Source organism: Cladophialophora psammophila (genome assembly GCF_000585535.1).
Source record: "Cladophialophora psammophila CBS 110553 chromosome Unknown aczJe-supercont1.17, whole genome shotgun sequence".
NCBI lineage: Eukaryota > Fungi > Ascomycota > Eurotiomycetes > Chaetothyriales > Herpotrichiellaceae > Cladophialophora > Cladophialophora psammophila.
Window position 1 is genome coordinate 40,895 of NW_006912938.1, and position 24,125 is coordinate 65,019.

Consider the following 24,125-nt stretch of genomic DNA (forward strand, 5'->3'; position numbering starts at 1 on the left):
TTTACGATCTATATGAGCCTTACTATCTATACATTAGATAGTTCTCTAAGTCCTTCCAACAAGTGTAAACCTTATTTCCGAAATAGGAAAGACCTTTTTAAATTTAATAATATTATATAATAAGTATATTATAAAAGTTACTAAAAATAGATAGTCTATAAGAGCTCATAGCCTAGATATAAGAGCTGTGAGCGACTGTGGGCTCCCTGGGCTCCCTGGGCATATAAGAATGCTATGAGTCGCGGGAAAAATTGCTGATGTTATTCATCTAATCTTAATCTAATCTTAATCTATGAGCTATTATAAAGATAGAGATTTATCGAATTTAACCTAAACTTAAGTGGATGGAGGACACTATTAAGACTTTATAATTACTAGTTGAGATTACGATATTAGCCTGGTATGAAATAGAGGATAGGATTCTATATAATTTATATGTTACAATGCTAACGCGCGTTTAGGTTATCCTGGACGCGGAAGGTTAGCACATAAAGTATTAAGGTAAATATGTTACGTATTTTCTAAATATAGTTTAGCTTATATTGTAATGGGAGAAGTTTGAAGTGGTGGATAGCTTTATGATTGGCTGGGGCGTCGACACTAAACTAGGGTTCTTCTTATATAGTCTTCGGGGACTATCATTCATAGAATAATTAATTAAGTCATGAACGGAAGAACTTCCTTTAGTTGAGTGTGCGTACTGTGAAGAGGCTATCTCACCGCCGTACGAGTTAACGCCCATAGCTAGTAGCCTCGCCCCAGTTCAATATGTTATGTGATTTATAAAATTCTTTAACTTAGTTAAGCTTAGCTAGTTTACAATAGTAAAGCTTAGTGTCACGTAGTGTATTTAAACTTGTACCTCACTGTAGGTGACTATCTAGAATGATAATGATGACAGCTAAGAAGTAGGCGCTTAGATGCTAAGGCGCCAAAAGGCCTTACACCGCTAAACACTAGCGACTGAATTACAAACTAAGACTAATCCCCAAACACACTAGAAACATCCACTTCTTTATCGGCAAGATTATCCTACAGGCTTTTCCAGTGTCATCGGTAAATCCAGCTACCTAGAACTAAACACCGAATAACGGAAGAGACGAAAATATTGGGAATGAAACTGTCCAGCTATTTGGGCGTGATGATGCTACAGGATGCTAGTGTGTCAACAAGTGAGGATTAGAGCAAACGCCTATCCATCTACCAAATAGCAATAGACACTACACAGAAGGCTATTCGAATCTGATGCTGCTGCTACTTGACGCCATGTCCGGGATCCTAAAGGGATATTTTGGTTTTAGCGGGAAACAACATTCAACTCCGCATTTTATGCCGCTGATTGGCGGAACTAGCAGTCGAACACCTAGGGGAAATATTCAGAGCTCGGATCCTCAATTGAGGTTGCATTTACTCAGTTCCCCTGAGGCTACTCGATGCCAGCGTTGGGTGGATATCACCCTCCTTCAACTAGGCCACCTCAGGAACATCCTCATAGCGGAGATCGAAACGCCACATTCCCAACTTAGAAATTATTCGTTTTATCCAGCTCCAAAGGAAACGAGAGTCAATAGCAAGGGAAACGGGTGAGTCAACGCAGACGGCCGATAATAGTTGGCCTGGTCGAAGCCCGTCTACGCAGCTAGCGACAACTTCAAGCAGGGTGAAATCTGCAAGCAGCGAGGCAGGTCATGGCATCCAAGCACCTCTCACGCAATGCAGCTGCAGCTACGAGGCGCAAATTGTGACGCTAGAAATCAGCATGATCTCAGGTGTTTGCGCCTCATTGCACGACTCCTGATACCACTCCTGGCATTATCGCCAACCCCTTACCTGGATACCGATAGCTCTCAATGCAAGAGAGCTGCGCTCCTACACAGCAATCCCCTAGAAAGAGTGGAAAGGGCGCATAGACTGAGTCGTTCTCTTTCGAGAAGAAAACGGATGGACAGATTAGTCCCATGAGCTCCCGTAAGACTCCATGCTGCAGCAATAACAACGAGCTTCTTTTGACTATTGAGAGACATGAGAAGCCTCATATCCTCTGCGCTACGACTTAAGAGGAAGCTCCTGTTATGGAAAGCACCGGTGGCGCGGGACAAAAGGTCGCGAAAGCGCCAATCACATAACCCAGGAACCCATCCCTCACCAGCTTAATTTGTAACCGGGGACAGATTTAGGCGAGGCTTGCAATGGTTTCTCCTCTCGCCGGCTATCGTACGACATCAGCGCCGCAGAGGAAACTAGGCCAACGGTTGTGGCGCCATCGTCGAGTGGCATTGAAGGGTCTGCTCTTCGCTGTTCTCCCATCCCCTACTTGGCACCATGAAGGGGAAATTTTCAGACAGGTCAAGTGCCGATCTATATTCTTGACATCTATGAAGGTCTTTTGGAACGCTGGTTGCCAGGCATTCGTTTCAGTGCTGAGTCGTTGGCAAGATCCGAAACCGATAGCTTGACCCACGCGAGCCATTTCTGCTCCTAGCGGGAGCTACATAGAAAAAGGCAGCAAAGAATGCTCTTGGGGAATACACAGACAGACCAAAGAGATTAAAGTCCATGCGAAGTTCTGAGGATAGCCCGGGTTTGTTGATCAAATACCCCATCTTGATACCACTTGGCCAAAGACCGCGCGGCCAGATTCGAAGCTCAAGGCTTGTTAAAGTCGACCACAATTCGTCTATGATCTGCCGTTAGTTTATGTCCAACGAATTTACCGAAGCCAGAAGGAAAGGCAAATTACCCAGCAACCTGCCCATTCTTAAGTTTCTGGACCGACTCGTTCCACTGCGACACACCCACTACCTCTGGATCGAGATGGAGTTTTCCTGTATGTAATGTTTTTTGTTAAAAAAATGCTCAGAAGGTGTAGAGTCCGTCTCTGAACCATACTTACCGCGTCTAGCAAAGTCGAGCGCGAGTGCAATCTCACCCAGCGAACTAACGATTGTGCTTGTCACTGATTGATTGCGAAGCATAAAATTTGAAGCTGTTGGATCGAGGGTGATGGTGTGTCGATTCGGCGGGCCAATACCGATACACATCAACTTTCCACCCACTCGATCACCAAGGTATCCCATGGCGGAGTGATATGCTTGAATGGCAGTCACAAAAACACCATGGGCACCGCCATCGGTTAATGCGAGAACATCGGCCACTGGATCTTTCTTTTCCCTGAAATCCACGAAATGCTCAGCACCGTATTTCCGGCTGAGCTCGCGCCGTTTCTTTCCGGTGTCGACCACAATGGGTCGGAGACCCATTGCGTATGCCAGTTGAACGCCCTGCAGACCGACGCCACCTCCACCTCCAATGAATACGGCCCATTGTCCCGGTGAGAGATTTGCCGTCTTCAGAGAATGCAGCATAGTGGACGCTGAGCACATCACTGGTCCTGCAACATAGTCGCTCACGCCTTCTGGAATGAGGACAGTGTATCGTTCTGGCGAGACAACATATTGTTGATATGAGCCTTTAGTATTCCCGTCAGCTGAGCCCGTACCTATGATGAAATAGATCAACGAACCAGGCTTTTGCAGCCCCGTGGAAATGCTACCCTTGCAGTAGTTCTCCCGGCCATTCCGACAACTCTCACATGAATGACACACATCCCAGGTCGGCTTCATCCCAGCCCGCTGGCCGACATTGAGCGACGTTACTTGCGACCCGACTTTGACTATCACCCCTGCACCCTCATGCCCGGGAGATCTCGTCTGAAAATGCGACATCGACGGCACGCCCAGGTCATTGAGCATGTAATGAACATCGGACATGCACAAACCCGTCGTGTTAAGTTTAATCAGGACTTCGTAAGGCCCCGGCTCCGGGACAGGGACTTCGACAACGTCAATACGAAAATCTGGCCCTTCATTTACAACGACGCCAGCTAGGCAGGTCTTGGGAATTTCTCCCATGCTAAGGACCGAAACCGGGTTCTGTCAAAGAGTAGACACAGTTGTTCTACAGCCAACGAATAACAAAGGACACAGATCACCAGGGATCCAGGACCGAGAGAGATCTCGCAATGTAAAATAATGCTTGAAGGTCTGAACAGACCGACCCTTCTGGCCCAGGTCTTATGAAAGGTCAAATTAATTTTCCTCGGGAGTTAGGGGAGTTGACATTTATCCAGATTTAGTAGGCCGAGGTCCAGATGTGGGTTGGGAGACAGCCTTCGATAATGTAAGTATCGACCATCGAAGCAGGAAAAAATAATGGTCAAAAAGTAGTTGACAGTTGCTCTGTAGCCTAGCCACTATCTTGAGCGGACTTAAAGTTACCTTTACTATCAGGATTTTTCGAATGTACCCTCTTCAGAGTGTTTCCATCGCCTGGTCCCCTCTAGAATACCGGTAACCCTTGGCTGGCGGGCTACATTTCCTTCCTCGACCATCCTTGGGATAAGTCAAATTCGCCATTGGAACGATCTCTTGGAGGGTAAACAGGCAGCATTTTATAGATATAATTAGCAAACATCACATGCTATTTTCGCCGAGATATTCTCTGAATAGCGCAAGATACAACTTCGTCCAAGAAATTCCACATACTAAGAGTAATACTGAGCCTTGATATCGCTACATGAGACGCATGTAGACTCGAAAGTACTAATACCCCTTTCACGTAATAATCGAAGTCATAATAATCATCGGAAGCCATTGATGTAGAAGGCGATCCCAAGTTGATCTGGCTTCCCTTTTCGATACTATTGCCCATACAAGCAACAAGATCCCCCCATGGACGATCCCGATGTCCTTCAATCCATTAGAGGCTAGCCCTTGCCGGACCCGCCATTTCTCCATTGTCCCGAGAGGCAAAGTAACCGCTCTTGCTGGTATAGAATTCTGTCAACGCTTCTCTCAGAGCCTTCAACCCACGATCAATATGTCTCTCTGGTTCGCCTACAACGCTGTGGCCCATGTGACCAACTCTTACGTATTGATGCCCGACCTCTTTATGCATGCCGCCTACTATAGTAAAGCCTTTCTCCGTGACTCTTGACAACAGTTCCTTCGATGACAAGCCGTCAGGGAGCCAAAATGCAGTCAGGCCGTTGGCCTGGTACTCTGGCTCCAGAGTCAATTGCGTCAAGCCCAGTTCCTTCACCACTGCTTTAACCTGAGCGCTTTTTTGTCTGTGCTGCTCGAATCTTTCCTCGAGCGGGCGTGAGAGAATTGATGTCAGAGATGCATGAAGGGCGTGAACAATTTGAGTGGGGGGTGTTGCAAAATAGCTCGACTGCTTTTTCTCATAATTTTGCATGATCGGCAACCACCGTGGCAAGCTGGCATACCAGCTATTGGCTGGCGCTTTCCTCGACTTAGCAGCCTCTAGAGCGCGCGCGGATACCATGATGATACTGAGGCCAGGGGGGCAGCCAATGGCCTTCTGTGACCCGGTAGCAACGATGTCGATACCCCAAGCGTCAAATTGAATTTCTTCACAGGCGACACTGGCAACGCCATCAACGATTAAAAGCGTTCCAGGAGATACGCGCTTGAGAAGCTCTGAAAGAGGCTTCAGCGGTGTTAAAACCGCAGTCGACGTATCAACGTGGGTGACGACCAAGGCTTTGTATCGGACCTTTCTCAATTCCTTCTCGACATCTTGAATATTTGGGGCAGCTCCGATAGGCACTGTCATTTTCTTGGTGCGAGCTCCGTACGTGGCAAGGCACATCTCAAAGGCATCAGAGAAGTATCCGGTGCTGAGACAGAGAACTGGGTCTCCAGGTTCGATGAAATTGGTTGCCACAAAGTCCCAGCCGAGGGTACCACTACCTCCAATGACAAATGGCTGAGCATCTGGATCTGCACTCTGGAAAAGTTTGCGGAGCATCGTCAAAACGTCGCCAAAGATGTTGCAAAATGGCTGGGCGAAATGTGATTCCGCAAAAGATGCCATAGCCCTGAGGACTTCCGGGTCAACTTCAGTCGGGCCCGGGGCAAGGAGAACTGGACTGGTTCGAGTCTGCGAATCCATCTTGCACACGTCCACAACTGCAAATAGAAAAACCAATTGGATGTAAGAAGGTATTTCAAGTAGAGGACTGTACACCGCAAGGCTTTCGCGGTAATGCTATGGGCAAAAATGACGAGCGAAAGAGGTTGATTCTTGATATGTTTCCCAATTTAATTCTCCATATCAGGGGCGTCGACCATTTCCGTAAACAAGCCCCTGAGATACGTGAGTGTGGAGTTATCGGGTCATCTTGCAACCTCCCCGTTCGGAGTTCTCAGGAGTATATCTAGGGTAAATGATCTGCCGCGCAAAATGAGGAAGATTCAGCACAAAGAGCTTACGATCAATCCTTTTTCTTCGAAAATAGAGGTCACCGCTTGGAAATGACATCGGATGAAACCGGAACAATTAAGAGGAACGATCACCCTTTGGTTGAATGTTTTCCTCTTCAGTTTCAGGGCCCCCTATCGCGATTATCGCGATATGTGGGACAGGGGAGACCGACACGATGAGTCAAGCGAGCCGTGGAGCTAGAAAACGAAATGAAGAGAATCTATGGTGTATTGACCGCTGCAAAGGCTGGTCATGCTGGGTACACTGAAGGATGATGTTGAGATTGATCCAATCTGCAGCTGACTAGTGCATGCACAGTATGTTAGTCCCATATAGGACCCCCTACTCCGTTACTAGCCATGTAAATAAAGGCATTTCCCCGCGATTTCACTCCGACGACTATTCTTTTTTTTGGCAGCTTCAGGTAAGCAGGGCCACACAGCTATCGCCGTGCGTCCGTGGAATTTTCGCCATGTTGGAGATATCTCCATGTTCACATGAACCAGAAAGCGAGTGGGTACTTTTGACAACATTGAAGAACCATGTCCTAGGCAATTCGTGCTTACTTGATGCATTGTATCACTCAGCATAGTTGGGTTGAGCACATGCGGGTGCCTTGAAACGCGCCTTCTTTTCACAACTTATACAGTAAATGGGCAGTTGATACAGCATAAACCGGTGTTGTACGTTGCGAATCTAGTAGCAATGGTTCTTTTCCCGGTCTGACTGGGTTGCTGGCTAGCCCAATTAACAAAAAAGTTTTGAGTTGCGTCAAATGAAAAGGGCACTGCATCTAGCCACAGAAAAAGCAGAATTCTCCAATGTGACCGCCCACTTAGGGGGAGTTGATTCATGTGGCCGGTCCGATGACCTTGGGATCCCGACCCTGGCTGCCTAGCGCTGCCAGCGAAGAGCTGAGAGAGAGTGAAGCTGACGAAAAGCGGCAGGAGGTCGGAATATCAAGGATGGAGCCCGCTTCTTGGTAGTTTGGAGATAGATCACAGGACGAAGTTTTCGGTAGCACCGGATGAAATATAGGACATGGAACAACTACAAGTGAAGGGAGTAGCTAGACAGCTAATTTTGATTTGTGAAAGGTGGGAATCCCTGGGGTTAAGGAATTCTTTGTGCAGAGGCTTGAGACCAAAAATGGTCTTTCTACTCAGCCTGGATGTAATCAGCCTTGTTCCGGTCCATCTGAGTCACGAAACCTGTCAATCATCCACCATTCGTCGTTCCACGGCTCCTTTATCCTTCCCACAAAAGAGATTCAAACGCCCTTCGTCTACAACGAGGCCTTGAGCGTCGAGTTCTTTCCCGAGGTCAATGTGGAGTACATCCCTCCTGCCCTCACATCATGCTTGAGTGGTTGTCCTGCTAGAAAGCGTCGTAGATTTTCCGCGATGAGCGCTTCCGAGTAACGCGGTCTACCTCCAGCAGCATGAGGTGAGATAATCAGATTTGGTGCTTTCCACAGAGGTGAAGCTTCAGGCAGTGGCTCTTTATGGAAGACATCCAAAGCTGCACCGCCGATAATTCCATTTTTGAGCGCATGCACGAGTGCATCTTCATCCACACAGACCCCTCTTCCGACGTTGATCACCCAAGCATGTTTGGGAAGCATCGCGAGTCGCTCAGCATTAAGTGCCTGCCAAGTCGCTTTAGAGCCTGGTAGAATCATGATCAGGGCATCAGTCTGCGGGAGCAAGTTCGGCAAGGCCGCGTTGGTCTGTACTTGAATCCCGTCAATGATCTCTTCATAAAGCCCAACTCCCCGAATGTTCGCGCCCAAAGCCGTCAAGTGTGGTGCAAGTGTGCGACCAATGTTGCCCATACCCCATATGAGAATGTTGGCGCCTTTTAGAGACGTAAAAGATCCCTTGGGCCGGTCAGGTAGGAATCCCCCAAGGTGTCCTGGCCACTCCCCTTGGTTTTGGCAGTCACGCATTTCGTAGAGATGACGAGCGGCGCTGAGCAAAAGCGCAAGTGCATGCTCAGCAACGGTCTCATTGTGCAGGTTGGTACCAGCTGTCATGACAACATTTGCTGGGAAACCTGCTGCAAGTTCGTCGTTCGGGCCAGCGAAAAGCGACTGGATCCAGCGAAGGTTGTGCATTCGCTTGGCGGCATCTTGCAAATTAGTGTTGGCCCAGGTAACAAGGATTTCTGCGTCGATGAGAGCTTCCGGGATAGGTTTGTGGACGTTATATGGGTGTAGTGTAACGCCGAATCCTTCAAGCCTCTCTACGTCGAGCTTCAGGGAGGTAGGATAAAGGAGCTTCATAGCTAGACAATTAAGGATTTAGCAGGAAGGCCTAAACCGGCGAAGAGCTCTTCCCACCGGTGCGGATATAGGTTGCAGGTTTGTTTCTATATAGATGATGGCGGCCACTTCTCTCCTATTGACGCGCCCATCACGGGAAAAGCCCAATTTCGAGGACGGGCTAGGTTTGCGGAAGAAATCGGGAGCTTCCTCGTCTAATCCCTGCATAACTTCAATCCAGAGGAGGACTCGATAAAGAAATACGCAGATCGATAAATCTGGTACATAGTCAGTTGGCGGTTAAACCTTTTAACGTCGGGGCACGTCGCATATTCACATGTCTCCGCTGAGTAGGACAGGCGGCCATGAAACACAGGGCTTACTCAGTGAGGCACAGCGGGCTAGCAGGCTGAGAGCTATCGCGTGTTCTTTGAGACAACCTCTTCGTAGTCGGTATCACTGATCGATTCTTGCGCTCTCGGCGACGAAATCATTCACACCCAATGGAGAGATGCACCGAACAAGCCTTGTCCGCGCGACTTGGTTGGATATTTGTGGAAATCTCATCGCTCTGGTCCAAGTAGCGGTTCATATGAGGCTGGGATGATGCTTGCTGAAAGGCTAGGCGTTTCGTTGAAGTCGTCGAAAGGATACATTGGTCTGTGAATGCGGGTGTGTCCAAGCCGTTTCAGATCTTGATCCACGCCACCAGGCGAAAGGGCAAGTCTCCAATCAGCCGCCATGTTGTGCAATTCTGGTTCCAGATAACCAATTTTGACGATGACAATATCTGCTTCTCGAGGCTTGAGGTCGAGGTCGATAAAGTCCTGCTCATGGTGGTATGGCTTACGGAGTGCTGTTAGGATGGTAAAGACACTGCCCACTTGCAAGACAACTTCAATTCGGGCATCTCTGTCTCCACGTTTGATGGCATGCACTCGCCCTGTCATGGTGAGTGGCCCTGAGTGGATATTGTCCACCTCAGCGCCCGCAGTTACGGTGACAGTTGCACCTATCCCTGCATCGACGCAGGTGCGGACTGCTTTGGCTCCGGGGACACTGGCATAGATTACCGTCGGGCCGAAAGATTGCTTGAACTCAGAACGAGCCAGTAAGCGTATCAAGCCCCAGGTCATATCCCCGCTTCCACCAGCAGTTGGGTTGTCTCCTGAATCGCTGATAAAGAACGGATGCTTCTTGGATTCCATTGCTGCGTCGACGCATTCATCAAATGAGCCTGTGGGACCGACAAAGTCAAAATCCTCATGCGCATCCCAAAAGACCTGCGAAAGCCTTTCTGCTTCATTCTTGACCGTATCTTCATCCCATCCTGTCACCACAACAACAGCACGGTTCCGTGGCTCGTCTGCCCAGGGATACCCAACCCAGATTGCGGCATCAATGACACCTCGCTTTGACTCAGCACCAGGAACTGCAGCGAAAATGTGTTTTGCTGGTTCAATTTGGGTCGAAGTCTGCTCGCCTGGAAGCAAAACCGGAATGGGAATCCATACTTTGATAGGCAGCACAGGACAAATACCAGCTCTCTTTCCAACTGGGGACTTTGTAAGCAGCTCGACAAGGTTTCTGCAAGCTCGCTCCTTCGTCTCATGCACATCGATATGCGGTGCAGTGCGGTAACAAGTGATGAGATCAGTCTGGTGCACAAGTTCACGACTCACGTTGCCATGTAAGTCCATGGATGCTGACACCACCACGTCATGGCCAATAACCTGTCGAATGCGGTGGAGGAGCTCTGCCTCAGAGTCATCAATGCCTTCAACGCACATGGCGCCATGGATGTCGTACCAGAGACCATGGATAGTGGTCGATGACACAATCGCTCGAAGCCGATCTATGATCTCGCCAGCCAGCTCTTCGAAACAGGCACGCGTTACAATCCCTCCTGGCAGCGCATGACCAATCAGAGCTCCATGCCAGTCTGCGGTCTTCCCGAGGGAGGCATCTTTCCTAATGAAGGGATATTTCTCGATGATTTCGTGGCCACGTTTGGCATGGAAAGCAGGCGCCAGCGTTCTGGAGGGTGTGAAAATCGAAGTCTCGCACGCAAGACCTGCAATTGCAATGGCCGGCCGTTCAACCATCTCAGCAGTTCTTTCTGCCTCAGTCACCACAACCTGCAGGAGTAAGAGAGAGAGAGAGAGACATGTTATGCTCCTTCCTTTTAAAGCTGTCGCCTTGGCTTGCGGGGACTGGAGCTTTCTCAGGCTAAGCTCATGTGGGTCATAAGCTTGGCACATAGGCCGAGCCGAATCAGGTTTATCACCCGCAGATCTCCTCGCGATAGTAATATTCAGTCTTTCTCCCATGGTTCTTAATTGCAACCTCAAGAACTACCGGTCAGCTTCTGTGCCTCTCCAGAATGTTGGCTCTCTTCGCCACTATCGCTGTTCTCCGCCTCTAATCCTTCAATGGCGGCTATCATGGAGATTGTTATCAGCCTAGGTTTCATCCAGAGCGGCACGAGATACCACCCTGTTGAGGGGACGGCTGATCGCCGGTCACCGTATTCCATGCTTTATCAACTGGAGTTCCGCAGCATGCTGTGTTTGTTGGCACAGCATCGATCTCTTGCTCTGTCTTGCATCTGGTTGCCGTTGAGGTCGAGCATTGAATAGCGACGGCGAAATGCTGAAAAGGACTCCCACAGGTACCTGGCTCCCTGCCTGGGTACCTGAATCAACAGTGACGCTTTCAATCCTGTTGATATTTTGTTCAATGGTGCAGTCGGCGGTGAGTACCCGCCTTAGTCGCCCTTGCTCGTCCTGACCGAAGTCAGACCGGTGGCTATGACGGGTCCATGCTCAACGGCCTAAATATCTTACCTTCGTACACGGATTATTTCAATCTCAATGCCGCAACTACCGGTCTCAATACTGCTTCCGTCTTCATTGGCGGTTTCTTTGGACCTCTCGTCTCTGGGATCATTGCAGATCGATATGGTCGGCGCCCAGCCGTATTCTGGGGCTCAGTATTGACTCTAGTTGGTATCTTGCTTCAAACCGCTGCACAGAATATAGCGATGTTTGTTGTCGCCCGCATTGTCCTGGGATTTGGCTCAGCTGTTTCTGGTATTGCCGGCAGTGTCTATCTGGCAGAGACGTTTCCAAGCAAGTATCGCGCGTGGGGTGTTGGGTTGCTGAACGATTTCTACTAGTAAGGCTGACCATTTCTCGAAGGACCGTTCTGCTGACTCTTTTACATTGTCGGCGCTTTGATCGCGGCTGGCATAACTCTCGGAACAGGTCAATGGCAGTCAACATGGGCGTGGAGAGCACCTTCGTTGTTCCAGGGTATCTTTTCACTCTTGTGCATTATCATATTGCCATTCATGTAAGTGAATCAATCGGTATTCGGTCTTCGGAGACGACAGCAAGAAACTGATTTGGCAGTCCCGAATCTCCGCGTTGGTTGATACACCAAGGTTTTTACGAAGAAGGGCGCACAGCTGTCGCTCAGACGAATGCCAATGGGGAGCTCAGCGATCCCGTTGTGCTTGCAGTATACAAGGAGATTGTCGACACTCTCAATTGGGAAAAGGAGAACCTCATGACGTTCAAAGAAACTATCAAAAATCCAATCTCAAGAAAACGCCTTCTTATAGGTATGTCGCCGGGGCCTTTCTCTTGCATTGCGGGGAACATCATTGCCTCATACTACCTTGGTCCTGAGCTGGATACCGCTGGTATCACAAATTCGAATGACCAGCTGAAGGCGGTAAGTCTATCCTCCCTAGCAGCGTGGGCGCAGCTAATCAAGCAGAATGTCGTGCTCAACGTATGGTGTCTTGCGTGCGCCCTCGGTGGTACACACCTAGCTGCTCGATGGGGCCGCAAGCCTACTGCGATACTTTCCCAGTGTCTGCTAATAATATGCCTGTTCATTATTGGAGGGCTATCAAAAATGTATGCCGACAATCCTGATGGGGCATCCCACAGCCTGGTCTATGGAGACGTCGCGGTCATGTTCTTGTTCCAAGGGTTCTACTCGATTGCATGGACACCATTGCTCTACCTGTACCCGCCTGAAATTATGAACTATGCAATTCGGGCGAACGGGCTTGCTTTCTCATCCTTCATGCTGAATGCTCTCGCGTAAGCCTATAACCCCTTGCTATCTGTTGCAGTCAAACTGCTAACCCACTTAGTGTCCTCCTTGTATTTATCATGCCAATAGGCTTGAACAACATTGGGTGGAAAATGTACATAATTAACGGCTCGTGGGATATAATTGTTGTGGTGCTCATTGTAAGTTCTCATTCCCTTTTGTTGGACATTTACTTAGTGCCCAGGTGGTCTTCTGGGTTGAAACGAAAGGCCGAACTCTCGAAGAAATCGATGCCGTCTTCGAAGGACACAAGCACTCCGATGTACCAGATGTGGAATTGGTTCGTACTGGAAAGGCGTATATCGACGTCGGCAAAGTGGAGCGTGAAATCAGCACTGTTATGGAAACTACGAAACTAGATTAATAGATTGGCACATTCAATACCAAGTGGGTTTTAAGTCTTTTGCATGACAGGAGCTGCTCAGAGACAAAATTCTCTACTTGCCCAAACCCCGAGATTTTTTGTCAAGAAGACCTCCGAGCCTCTATGTAGGACCTCGAAAAGCAAAGAAATCTCTAACCCCCGCCCCCCCCTCTTCTTCTTTCAGTCTTTCTAACCCTGTCTCTTTCCTTAGCATGTGGTAAGCACAATTGGGTTGAGAGACGTGGGACAGCCCTGCTGAAGCAATTCAGAGTCGTTATCTGCTGATAGAGGAAGCTGAGATCCAAGAGATTCCCTTTACCCATGAGGAGTTGCCAGACCGCAGAGGTGGAGCGCTATTTTGGTAATCATCAGTCGCGGAGTCACAGCCTTCTCGATGTAAACAGCAAGCATTTCGAAGGGACCAGGGATGGATGGTTGAATTTGCTGCTAGTCCTTTCCTTCCCACTGCTGCCGTGTGTCGTGCTCTACTAGGTGGCTCCCCTGAGCTGTGTTCTTCTCCATAGTCATATCCGCTATGTACACTTGGTTTCGACTGAACGGGTTAGAGGCCGACGTCGCTAAATCATTCTTCTTGAAGGCGCAGCCATCTTCATCTTTTTCTGCGAGCTTTTGGATCATTCTCTTTTCTCTTGACGGAAAGACGCTTGGTAGCGGAGGCGAGGGAGAGGATGGTGCAGGCCCGCAGGTTGGATCGATGGAACTGTTCGGTTTCACCATCCAGCTTCAATAAAGCATTCATTGTTGATCATCATACAGTGAGATTGGTCGATGGTTCAATCACCGTCCGCATGAACCAGGCCATGGAGATGATTGCTGACCATAAGAATCTAGAGAGCTTGGATTCTCTCAATTATCTAGATTTCGAGCAGTTTATGACGGTCATTATGGCCCCAGAGGCATGTGTAGTCCACCTCGGCCGTTTTCGCCAGGACAACATGTTGACCCTCACCCGACAAGCCCTCCGTAATGGTACCTTAAAGCTTCTGAATCGACTGGGGCTAGCCATGCAACCATACTTGGAAGCCCTTTCAAACCCCATGAGAGCTCTGCGCAACAAGCAATGAGAGAAGTCGAGAAAGGGGTAGTGGATTGAAGATTTACAATGATTGGTGTGAGCAACATTCTTATGCATGACACAACCATCTTCCTCATGGTTTCGGTCAAGTGTTGCCGCAACTCAACAACCCGTCATTCTCTAGTACAAGAGCTGACAGTGCCAATTCTCTGCTAGATCTGGATCTTCCTTGCCACGACATTTCGCCTGCATCGGGTACATGGATATAGATCTCTGTCTTCGGACACCGGCTGTGACAGTCTCGTTGATAAATTTGGTGCCGATGATGGACTCAGGGGCCGTGCCATTCTCTCTCCACCCTAGGAGCGCCAACAGAGCACCGTGCTTTGGGTCGCTGAACCCTGAGCCGCTCCAAACATCTTGACCTAGCTCAAATGGCTGGGGTGCAGAGACTATATAGTAGGGTGCACCAAAAGCTGTACCCTGACAGTTTTGCATACCAGGAATGAGAAAGAGGCGATACCAGTCATCAAGAGGAATACCTGCAGCTCCCATAATTCTCTAGATATTCTTGTAAAGAATTTCCGAGCTCGGGGTAGAGATCAGACCATCCGCAAGGCCATGATATTAAATAATCTTGCCACCACGTTTGTAGAACCCAGTGAAATTGAAGCCAACATTCGCCTGCTCAGGGTTGATACGGTCCGCGTCCAGGATTACCTGGTAAGTAAATTCATGCCAATCCCATGTGTCATTGTAAAGGCACTTCCGTATCCACGCAATCCCTGGCTCGGTATGATTTCCGGGATCCGCTGTAATTAGTACTCGAAGTCAGCAATTTGCTGCAACCTAGAGACATGCTCTATAATACAAACAGGTGTGCGAATCAACAATGACTTGAGATGCCATTGGGCCGTACTTTGAAATACACGAATTCTTTGGCTTTCCAAGCTACACAGGACAAAAGAAACCCTAGCAGCATGACTTACTGTTCAGGAGAAAACCATACTGAGCATCGGATCCCATTTCAAAGTGAGGGAAGACGAACGTTTGGTTTGTTTCCCGCCAATCATTGTAGATATAGTACAAAGTTTCCAATTGAGGTCCAGTCAGACATGCGCCTTTGTTTGAAGTATGTGTGCAAAGCAGCCTTTCAGGGACAAAGTTGCCCCTTTCGGGGTCAGATATGATTCCATCTGTAAAGGTGTCTTGAGGGTCGCATTGCCGAAGCACTTCAGCTCTAATTACTGGGAGGAGATGTGAGTAGGAGCGTCGACCGGAAGGTTGTGGAGTGCCACTTGTACATTGTCTGGTTGGAGACGCGTCGTCCGCCATGCAGGTGCTCCTGCCAAAATTCCGTCAAAGTCACCCAGGTACAACTCAATGTCTCTGAAGCCCTGCAGACCACCAGTGGAGCATCCGGAGTAGTACGAATAACTGATAGTGGTTCCGTAATAAGCACCGGTGATCAGCTTTGACAAGACGACCGAGCCGTGCTTAGACCGATAGCCCCAGTCAAACTGGGCTTCTGGGTTATTGAGCGCCCAGCTCGCATCAAAGGATCCGGAAACATGCCCAGTATCAGTTGACATGGATGCGAGTCCATATCGGGTATTGTTGCCCTGCTAGGGAAGAAAGGGGCCGAAATTGAAAGAAGACGTGTTGGAGGATTTCACATTAACCGTGACCACGCAAAGCGGTGGCAGGTCTGTGTCATTCACCGGAAACTCAAGGTCCGCAGTGCCGCCACCAAATGTGCTGTTCTGCGGGAGAGCCTTTGCAAAGGTCGTGCACGTAGCTCCTCCAGGAGTTGCGACGAACTCTTGAATGGACTTGACATTGTAATCTGTTTCTGCAGCAACGACGAATAGACCTTTGATGCCAACGAGTCAAGGCGAAACGAGCTTCATTTTTGAAGAATCTCTTACCCAGATAGTTGAACCAACACCGACAAGAAGTCCAAGGGCTGCCTTTTACATTCAAGCCAATAGCGGAGTTCCATTGAAGTACCCAGCTCAAAGCTTTCCCCAGATTCCTCCCCTCAGCATGTTTCCCGGACTCTCCCTCTTTACCACCAAAGAATGGAGCTGGGAAAGGTAGGGAAGTACAACGCTTTGAGACTTAGAAGCCGGGGTGAAGAGCGAGGCATGAGCCCCGCATCTTTGATATTAGAGAATATCGGCGACATCATGAACGCCAATATCTTGCAATTAGAAGCTGCTTCTGTGAACTTTTATTGGTTATGAAGCAAGAACTCAATATCTTGAACTCAAGAGGCGAGGCGACTGAGCAAGAACCCATGTGCTGTACCCAACACATGGATCCAGATGTTTGATTAGTGAGATGGTTTACTCTCAACGCAAGTTATTATTTAATGTTGAGCCAAAAATGGATTACGATTCAACGACGGCCGTTCAAAGAGACCAAGAAGGCAAAAAGCTCTGATTATGCAGCCGGATACTGGCTCCACTAGAGCGCCACATTTGCCGGACGAATCTCGCAGCTAAAGGCGACGACGAGGTGCCAACCAAGCTCACAAACGTAAGCTCTGTATCGAAGAGACAGTAACTGACATCCTCTATTATTGAACAGGACCAAACCAGAAACTTGCGCCAGCTTTCCGAGAGATGTAGGCAGTCATAACAGCGAGGCGGGTGTAGGCCGGCATGGGAGCATACTGCGGCACGATGCTCATTGGGAGGACACATTTACCAGGCGGCTAGACGGGGACGGCCTGCCCATCCCCTGGTCTGCCTCCCGATGACTTGAAATATCGCTCGTTGGGCCAGACAATATCCATAGATACAGTAAAACATGGTCAACCAAGTCCTGTATCGCAAGTTGTATGCTGAAGGGAGCCGCGGGACAATGATGTACATTCCCTTTTCCTCATATTATGGGAGCGCACCATCGTCCCTTTTTGAATTCTTTCAATACTCCGCTAGCCGCAAGGCTGTTGCCCCTCCATCCGAGGTCTAGTGGTCTAAGACGTCAGTGTCAACCGGCTAGGGGCCTCACTTAGGTTGTACCTCGTACCTCGCAGTTCTCTATCTTCCCTGGAATCCCATCCCCGTTTGCCACCTATCATATCTTCGTTCCCCGTTGCATGCCATTCCATCTCAATGTGACTTGTGCCGGCAGTGCTGAAGATGGATTCGAGGGCCAAGGGTCTCAGGAGGGGAAATGAAAAGCGGTCGTGTCGTGCAGAGGAATAACATTTGGTGCAGCCTCGGTGATGGGATGAAGGCATTTTTAGAATTTACCAAATGATTTTCAGCTGCGGCTGGGTCAGCGGACAGAGCAAATATTCCACAATTATCAGGATTTGGCGGCTCAGGGCAAGCTCAGGAGTAATGGCACCGGTAATACCTGGAAGAATACCGGGTAAATCCTGCAGAAATAAAATGGGCCTCGTTAGAAAAGACTGTGGATCAGGAGAGTTCCGAGATTCTGTCGAAAAACTCACCTCTCCCGACACGGTTGAAGTGCTTTATGCGGCAATGGCCAGTAGGCTATCGAAAATGCTGTTGGCGATGTATTACTATCGTCTCAAGAGGCAAGGAACCTCCTCGGGGCGCTCATTCTCTTTCATAATATTTTCGAAGAGGCCTTCCTTGTAATTTGCTAGACAGAGACACCCCTACGACGAGTACATAATAGGCACCGCGACCTCAATCTCGGGGGCGGGGAGATTTTGAAGCCTACCAAGAGATTTTCCAGGCCTGATGAGCCAGGCGTTCGGACAGAATCAGCCACCACATAGCCAGAAAAGCCTGTAGGCCGTGGTCGAAGCTGGGTGACAGTCCGTCCTATAACAAAATTCCCTGATGCTGGTTAGAGAGACCCTCACCATGACCCAAGCCTTCTCTCAGCTACTGCCGCGAGGAGATAGCTGGGTGGTTTGTAGAAGATTTTGCGATCGCGATGCAATCGTGCTTAGGCCAACGCATTTCCGTGTTCTTGATTTGCCAAATCCAAAATTGAACAAAAGATAGTGCTTTACTGGACCGGATTAACGCCCGCCGGAATTGACTAAAGGATAAGGCACATCAAACCATGTTGGTCCATATTCAGGTGATGAAGAGGCACACCGTGTGGAGATCTCGTCGAAACGCTCACAAGCAGAGATGAGCGGTGCTGACTTGTTCACTTATAGAGAGTCTGCTGAGACCGTTAATTTGCTTACTTTCCGGGCCTGGACACGGCGGCCCAAAAGTTTGTGCCACGAAGGAAAAGAATGGTCTGTCGGTGGCCACATGATCTCGTCACCCAAAAGCGCTGTTGCGAGATGACTCTTTCCGTTGACCTCATGGCTCTTAATTCGGCTTTTGAGACGATGACGGGCCAGTAGAGTCCGAAAAACTTTCCTGATAGGATACGAAGTGCAGCCTCTAAATTGAGCATCGATATGGTGAAGGAGCAGCATTTCGAAGACCTTGCCACAACGACAGAGCTGTATTGCGAAAAAGCTGGTATGTGAAGAGCCAGAGATGATGAAGTTCTTCGCATTTATACGGATGAAAGGCTACTGTAGTCGCAGGCCGTGAGACTCTCGCTCTTCCCATATGGCGCTTTCTCAGTAGTTGTGCTGAGGATGACTTACGCCGCAAGAGAAGCAAGATAGCAGGTCTGCCTTGCTAGCTCAAAGGCTTTGAGCACAGGCCGATGGTATTCAAGAAGTATTCATTGGTTGAGCGGTTGAAGCCAGACTCCGAAGCCAACACAGAGGACTAGAAGATGCTGATGAGAATGGGCAAGGAAGAGGTAAAGTCGCGGTGCCTCCGCATAACGCGTCTGTCGAGTGCCGTGAAGGAGAATTAGAACAATCCCTTTCCCGGTCATAGGAGGTTGCAATGTTCACATCCGGTCGTATTTTCTTGATTTGCAATCCATCGAGATCGGTGGCCGTCGTTGAGGCAGCATTTGCTCTATGAAAGTCATCGGAGTGATTCGAGAGCTTTCATTAATACCATATTTGAGGGAAAGCGTTTCGGTCTCTAGGATTCATCGGACTGTGCATTCTCATGGTATGCTCGTTCTTGCTCAGTTGACGAGTCGGTCAAATTCACCCAGGAGGCATCTGCATGACATATTCTCTGGTGGAATGACCGAACTTGATTATATCTTTGTCCCGCAGCTCGACAAATCTTCCCTCAGGCACAGCTTCATCGTTGACAGTTGTGCCATTGGCGCTCTCCAGATCAATTAGGTACGGCTTCACTTTTCCGATCTTGTCTCCGAACTCATTCCTTCTCTCGACATACCGAAATTGAATGACGGCATGTTGTTTGGAGCAGCTGGGATGTTCAAGAACGTAATCGCAAACAGACGCTTCTCTGCCAAAGAGCCAACAAGATTGGGAATACAAATCCAGCGTGTCGACGATGGATTCGCCTTTGAAGATGTACAGCCTCCAAGGTTGAGAGGAAGGAGGCTTTCGAGCTTCGGGCGGCTCATGGTATTTAAGCACCACGGCGCCAGTTGATGTTGAGACCGTGTTTGAGGCTGCGGCTAGAAGGCCAGATGGACGGAAGTTTGGTTTCTGCTTTCCGAAGGCTGGTGGCGATGGGCTCTCTTTGGTGGAGTTAAATGCGTCGGCTTGGGATGGGAGAGAGCCTTTCAGACGTGTAAGTCGCTCCGGTGAGCGCTGTGAGCGGGGTGACCGCGATCTGCGTTCTTCATGTTGTCTGAGACTGTGCCTCTCCAAGCTTGCTGACCTTCTCCGACGTCGATCGTGACTCCGTAATCTTCGCCTTCTCTCATCGGAGTAATAATCTCTTCCCCTTCGGTCATGGTCTCGGTACCGACTGCGAGGTTCATCCCGCGAGTCGTTGCGACGAGGTGATCGCGAATGCGGCATTATTCGTAGATTCAGTAAGGGCCAATATATACCAACTTGGCATCTTCAGCATCTTGCAAAAAAATATCTTTGAGTCGGCAAACCTTCCAAACGATCGGGGACCTAGACGCCGATGACATGGAAGACTTCGTCCCCTCCACATCACGACCCATTGCAAGCTCTTATCTATCCATCCGCTTGCTATTCAAAATGCCATCGATATTGTTGAAAAAGGTGAGGCTGCCGGCGGCGTACAATACATGGCAATGCTGTCTCTGCGCGTCATGCCCCAGCTCTCCGCGGAAACGATTGAAGCAAGAGCCACGCTTTTCCTCTCGGTCCAGAACTTATTCAGACGTCAGGTCAGACCGAGAGCATGCGTTTCGGGACAATATGAACTGGCCATGTCGGCGGGACTCCTCTTTCACGCCTTCACCCTACGAGATATTCGGCCTAGATAAGCACTCGGTCTATACCAAGCACAAGTTCTACGAATTAGTGAAGATCTACCATCCGGACAGAAACAGCCACAGCTCCCTCTGCGGGGAATTGAGCGACATTGAGAGACTGGAGAGATACAGGTTGGTTGTACAGGCACATGAGATTCTCTCCGATCCGGTCAAGCGAAGGGCATACGATGCATCTGGCGCAGGATGGGGAGCAACAAGGACAGCAACCAGACACTCGCACGGATATACCAACCCCGAAGGGAAACGATATGGATTTGGTCCAGATGACGATTCCTCAATATTTCAAAATGCCACTTGGGAAGATTGGGAACGATGGTACCGCCGATACGACAAGCCCAAAGACCCTCCAGTCACATACCTCCATCCCAATGCGTTTGCATCCATTGTCATCCTCCTTGCGGTGATTGCTGGAGTCCTTCAGGCCACAAGAGCCGGACAATTCACAGGGTCAATAGAAGAGCGGGCACAAGCCTTTACCGAGGAAACAAATCGATTCCTGACATCAAGGAAAGATCACTTCGAAGAACATGATATTAAGGGAACGGGCCGTGTCAAGCATTTTCTAGAGAAGCGTGATCCGGCAAAATATGGGTTGAAGCAAGAAGAGGAGGAGGTCTATCGGACGCATTTTGCTAACCCGATCTTGCAGCCGATCCCAAATTTGAAAGACTCGGAGAAGCAAGGGCAGGAGCTGTGAGTTGCTTCTGGAATCTGTACATAACTTTTTGGCGACTCCTCTCGAGGTCAGGCTCTAATTGACGATGATTATTTTTACATCGGAAACGCCAACTTTATCCCAAGCAGCATGAATGAATCGAATGCCATGATTCTAGTTCCCGCCTTGAAGGATATGCACACGGCGTCTCTCACGACATCTTGCCCTTGACTTCCTCTGCCTTGCCCTTTGCCTGGCCTGAGAGTTCAGCAGTTTTGCCTTTGGCTTCACCAGCAACTTGGTAGGCAGTGCCTTCGGCCTTCTTAGTCTCGACGCCAATGGCTTCGGCGGCTTTGTCTTTCAGTTCCACTATAAATCTATCAGCTAGGTCGAGTTTTGAGGTGACAGTATTGCGAGCCTACCTCCTTTGTCGATGCCGGCAACTGCAACATCTGAAACTGCTCGGTCGACCGTCTTGAGGCCGTCCTTGACCGTTTCGGTGGCGGACTTATTCTGAATGTTTGTGGTAGAGAAGAGGCGAAGTGAGGAGCGTACCACGGACGATCGCACTGCGGTGCGAATGACGGGAGTTGTTTGGTAGAGGAAAGACATGTTGAAGGAATTCTGAATTGGATAAGGCTGACAACCAGATGATGGGTTCTGAAGTCTTGTAGGGGGGACGTGAGTATTGTTGGATGTTGCAAAAGCTGTAATTCTGGAAGGAAATGAAGTCAGATTTTTGAATCACGGATTGATGGGTGAAAGCTTGAAGGAGAGTGTTGATCCTGCCTTCACCTCGACATCGACGTCACAAATGCGACCATTCGGATTCCCCACATTGCAGCAGGCAAACGCCACTGACTCGCTCGGGCTTGTGATCCGAGGGGAACGTCCATTTCGTGTGTCGTGCACGGCGGCTGATGTCACTGTGTAGGGCAAATTCACATGCAATTCACGCCCAGACGCAGCAATCAATCATTCCTACCAAGAAGATCAAGGGCAGCTGGGTACGCGGCGAGTCGGTAGGTACACCCAACAAACCACCCAATGAAACAAATTCAGCGATCTTCATCCCAAGCTTCCCGTAGTTTACATTACTCCATACCTCGTACAGGGGATACTCGGTACATTTCTCGTACAGTCGCCTCATCCCTCAAAATCCAGATCCTCCTCATAAGGTGTTTGTTGATGAACACACATAAGAAATCTCCCTGCCTCTGGATCCTTGCGCCAAGTGCTCGAGATCAATGCTTTGAATTCGTCCTGTCTCATATCGTCATCGTCCGTAATATGTCGTCTCGTCGCGTTGACTCGATAACTGATCAGGGCTGCTTCCGGTCCCAATGGCGTAACTTCCACGTCGCTCATCTTGTACTGCTTCCACGGCACAAAAGCATCGCTTCTCATCACATCCTCAAGATTTGGGGTCGTTTTGGCCGAGACTTTCATTCCCAATGGAAAGAGCATGATACAATCTCGACTGAGGAACGGCAAGAGAGCGGCCCCCGAATTCGTCAATGCTCGCCAAGTTGAGTCCTCGAGGGCCAGAACAGTGTCATGCAGCATGATGTGGTCCATTGTGAAGTCGTCGACGCGCTGACTGGGTGGGAAACCTTTGCGCAGTTGGGACGCTTGGGAATGCGGACGATCTTTGCTTTGAGAATATTCAGATGTTGTTGACAGTTTTTCAGAATCATGCCTGTTGGGTGTCAAGTGACCGCATGGCATGCTCGAGATCTTGGGACGGCGTCAGCCAAGCAAAACAGAGCAAGGGGCTTCAAGCCATAGGCAAGCCCTCCCCCCCTTTCCCCAAAAAGCCTCGGTCCACTACCCCTGCACTCCGTACGAAATGACATAGGTACATATTCACGGTCAGAGGTTTCTTCTTCAGTTCTTGACTACCATGTCAACGCATAAATCTCGCAATAATGCGAACTCGTCCAGCATGGCGTGTACTCACTGCTCTACGGGCTCCCCAATTCAAATACCGCAGCTTCGCCTCTGCCTCTGAACCCTCTCCAATCAAAGTCCACCATCAACCTGCTCCGCATTCTGGTAACATCCGCATTCTTCTCCTCGACAGACCCGCTGCTCGAAATGCCTTGTCACGCAGTCTCGTCGCCGGCTTGAAGCGCCATGTCGATGAGGTTAAGGCCGAGGGCGGTGCAGGCCCGACAAGAGCATTGGTCATTGCGTCCAATACAGACAAAGCGTTCTGTGCCGGGGCCGACTTGAGGGAGAGAAAGGAGATGACCCAAGAAGAGTACGCATCTTACTCCCGTCGTAGTTGCATCTAACGAGTACTCACCAGTAGAAAGAACCAGAGAGTTCCTAACCGGCGCGCGGAACACCTTCACCGATCTGTCTAATCTCCTTGTCCCTACCATCTCCGCCATATCTTCTGTCGCTCTCGGTGGCGGTTTAGAACTGGCTCTTTGCACGACGTTACGGGTTTTTGGATCTTCTGCAGTTGTGGGCCAACCCGAGACAAGGCTGGCAATCATCCCAGGAGCAGGAGGAACCTATAGACTTCCTGCGCTGATTGGCGTCAACCGAGCACGCGACCTCATTCTCACCGGTCGGCGAGTTGGTGGAGCTGAAGCATATTTTCTGGGACTGTGCAACCGGTTAGTGGAGATTACTCCTGAAGAAATGAACGAGGATGGGAAGGCTCGGCAAAAGGTGCAAGCAGTCAGTCTACAGCTTGCCAATGACATTTGTGAAGGAGGTCCCATAGCCCTCACCCAGGCGATGCGTGCCGTTAATGGGTGGCAACGAGGCGAGGCTGCCGAAAACGAAGCCTACGAGGTCATTCTGAAGACGGAGGATCGAATGGAAGCGTTGAAAGCATTCGCGGAGAAGAGGAAGCCAGCCTTCAAAGGCAAATAAGACGCCAAATGCCAAAACGATGTTGCCTTGTCTTGCCTAAGACACCTTCTGATATTCCTCTGTCCGTATGACTCTCGCCATCACCAACACTGGATGAGCCTTGTACCGTGGATCTTGTGACAACCGCACATGTGGAGGCCAGATTAGTCAGGGTTACGAGATCGTAATCATACCGAGTACGGTATTCTCACCC

The 24,125-nt window shown here is 49.4% G+C and overlaps 12 protein-coding genes across 12 annotated transcripts; 3 read left to right on the forward strand and 9 right to left on the reverse strand.

Annotated features, from left to right (window-relative positions):
• Positions 1–2,646: 2,646 nt before the first annotated feature.
• On the reverse strand, positions 2,647–3,911 carry A1O5_09617 (alcohol dehydrogenase; the record flags this gene model as incomplete). Its single annotated transcript, XM_007750196.1, has 4 exons — positions 2,647–2,677; positions 2,741–2,825; positions 2,894–3,469; positions 3,524–3,911. 4 exons carry the CDS (start codon positions 3,909–3,911, stop codon positions 2,647–2,649), a joined length of 1,080 nt encoding a protein of 359 aa, XP_007748386.1.
• Positions 3,912–4,758: 847 nt separating this feature from the next.
• Positions 4,759–5,976, reverse strand: A1O5_09618 (uncharacterized protein; the record flags this gene model as incomplete). Its single annotated transcript, XM_007750197.1, has 1 exon — positions 4,759–5,976. One exon carries the CDS (start codon positions 5,974–5,976, stop codon positions 4,759–4,761), a length of 1,218 nt encoding a protein of 405 aa, XP_007748387.1.
• Positions 5,977–7,573: 1,597 nt separating this feature from the next.
• A1O5_09619 (uncharacterized protein) lies at positions 7,574–8,572 on the reverse strand (the record flags this gene model as incomplete). The annotated part of the gene is made up of 1 exon (XM_007750198.1): positions 7,574–8,572. One exon carries the CDS (start codon positions 8,570–8,572, stop codon positions 7,574–7,576), a length of 999 nt encoding a protein of 332 aa, XP_007748388.1.
• A 542-nt stretch (positions 8,573–9,114) lies between these two features.
• Positions 9,115–10,656, reverse strand: A1O5_09620 (uncharacterized protein; the record flags this gene model as incomplete). Its single annotated transcript, XM_007750199.1, has 1 exon — positions 9,115–10,656. The coding sequence occupies one exon, from the start codon at positions 10,654–10,656 to the stop codon at positions 9,115–9,117; it is 1,542 nt and encodes a 513-aa protein (XP_007748389.1).
• Positions 10,657–11,290: 634 nt separating this feature from the next.
• On the forward strand, positions 11,291–13,043 carry A1O5_09621 (uncharacterized protein; the record flags this gene model as incomplete). Its single annotated transcript, XM_007750200.1, has 7 exons — positions 11,291–11,305; positions 11,352–11,707; positions 11,752–11,905; positions 12,032–12,289; positions 12,335–12,666; positions 12,720–12,819; positions 12,864–13,043. The coding sequence occupies 7 exons, from the start codon at positions 11,291–11,293 to the stop codon at positions 13,041–13,043; spliced, it is 1,395 nt and encodes a 464-aa protein (XP_007748390.1).
• A 1,216-nt stretch (positions 13,044–14,259) lies between these two features.
• On the reverse strand, positions 14,260–14,634 carry A1O5_09622 (uncharacterized protein; the record flags this gene model as incomplete). Its single annotated transcript, XM_007750201.1, has 1 exon — positions 14,260–14,634. One exon carries the CDS (start codon positions 14,632–14,634, stop codon positions 14,260–14,262), a length of 375 nt encoding a protein of 124 aa, XP_007748391.1.
• A 72-nt stretch (positions 14,635–14,706) lies between these two features.
• A1O5_09623 (uncharacterized protein) lies at positions 14,707–15,671 on the reverse strand (the record flags this gene model as incomplete). The annotated part of the gene is made up of 3 exons (XM_007750202.1): positions 14,707–14,891; positions 15,069–15,250; positions 15,328–15,671. The coding sequence occupies 3 exons, from the start codon at positions 15,669–15,671 to the stop codon at positions 14,707–14,709; spliced, it is 711 nt and encodes a 236-aa protein (XP_007748392.1).
• A 3,473-nt stretch (positions 15,672–19,144) lies between these two features.
• On the reverse strand, positions 19,145–19,872 carry A1O5_09624 (uncharacterized protein; the record flags this gene model as incomplete). The annotated part of the gene is made up of 2 exons (XM_007750203.1): positions 19,145–19,695; positions 19,797–19,872. The coding sequence occupies 2 exons, from the start codon at positions 19,870–19,872 to the stop codon at positions 19,145–19,147; spliced, it is 627 nt and encodes a 208-aa protein (XP_007748393.1).
• A 439-nt stretch (positions 19,873–20,311) lies between these two features.
• Positions 20,312–21,085, forward strand: A1O5_09625 (uncharacterized protein; the record flags this gene model as incomplete). Its single annotated transcript, XM_007750204.1, has 1 exon — positions 20,312–21,085. One exon carries the CDS (start codon positions 20,312–20,314, stop codon positions 21,083–21,085), a length of 774 nt encoding a protein of 257 aa, XP_007748394.1.
• A 169-nt stretch (positions 21,086–21,254) lies between these two features.
• A1O5_09626 (uncharacterized protein) lies at positions 21,255–21,655 on the reverse strand (the record flags this gene model as incomplete). Its single annotated transcript, XM_007750205.1, has 2 exons — positions 21,255–21,412; positions 21,466–21,655. The coding sequence occupies 2 exons, from the start codon at positions 21,653–21,655 to the stop codon at positions 21,255–21,257; spliced, it is 348 nt and encodes a 115-aa protein (XP_007748395.1).
• A 534-nt stretch (positions 21,656–22,189) lies between these two features.
• Positions 22,190–22,621, reverse strand: A1O5_09627 (uncharacterized protein; the record flags this gene model as incomplete). Its single annotated transcript, XM_007750206.1, has 1 exon — positions 22,190–22,621. One exon carries the CDS (start codon positions 22,619–22,621, stop codon positions 22,190–22,192), a length of 432 nt encoding a protein of 143 aa, XP_007748396.1.
• Positions 22,622–22,971: 350 nt separating this feature from the next.
• Positions 22,972–23,932, forward strand: A1O5_09628 (methylglutaconyl-CoA hydratase; the record flags this gene model as incomplete). Its single annotated transcript, XM_007750207.1, has 2 exons — positions 22,972–23,306; positions 23,362–23,932. 2 exons carry the CDS (start codon positions 22,972–22,974, stop codon positions 23,930–23,932), a joined length of 906 nt encoding a protein of 301 aa, XP_007748397.1.
• Positions 23,933–24,125: the final 193 nt, after the last annotated feature.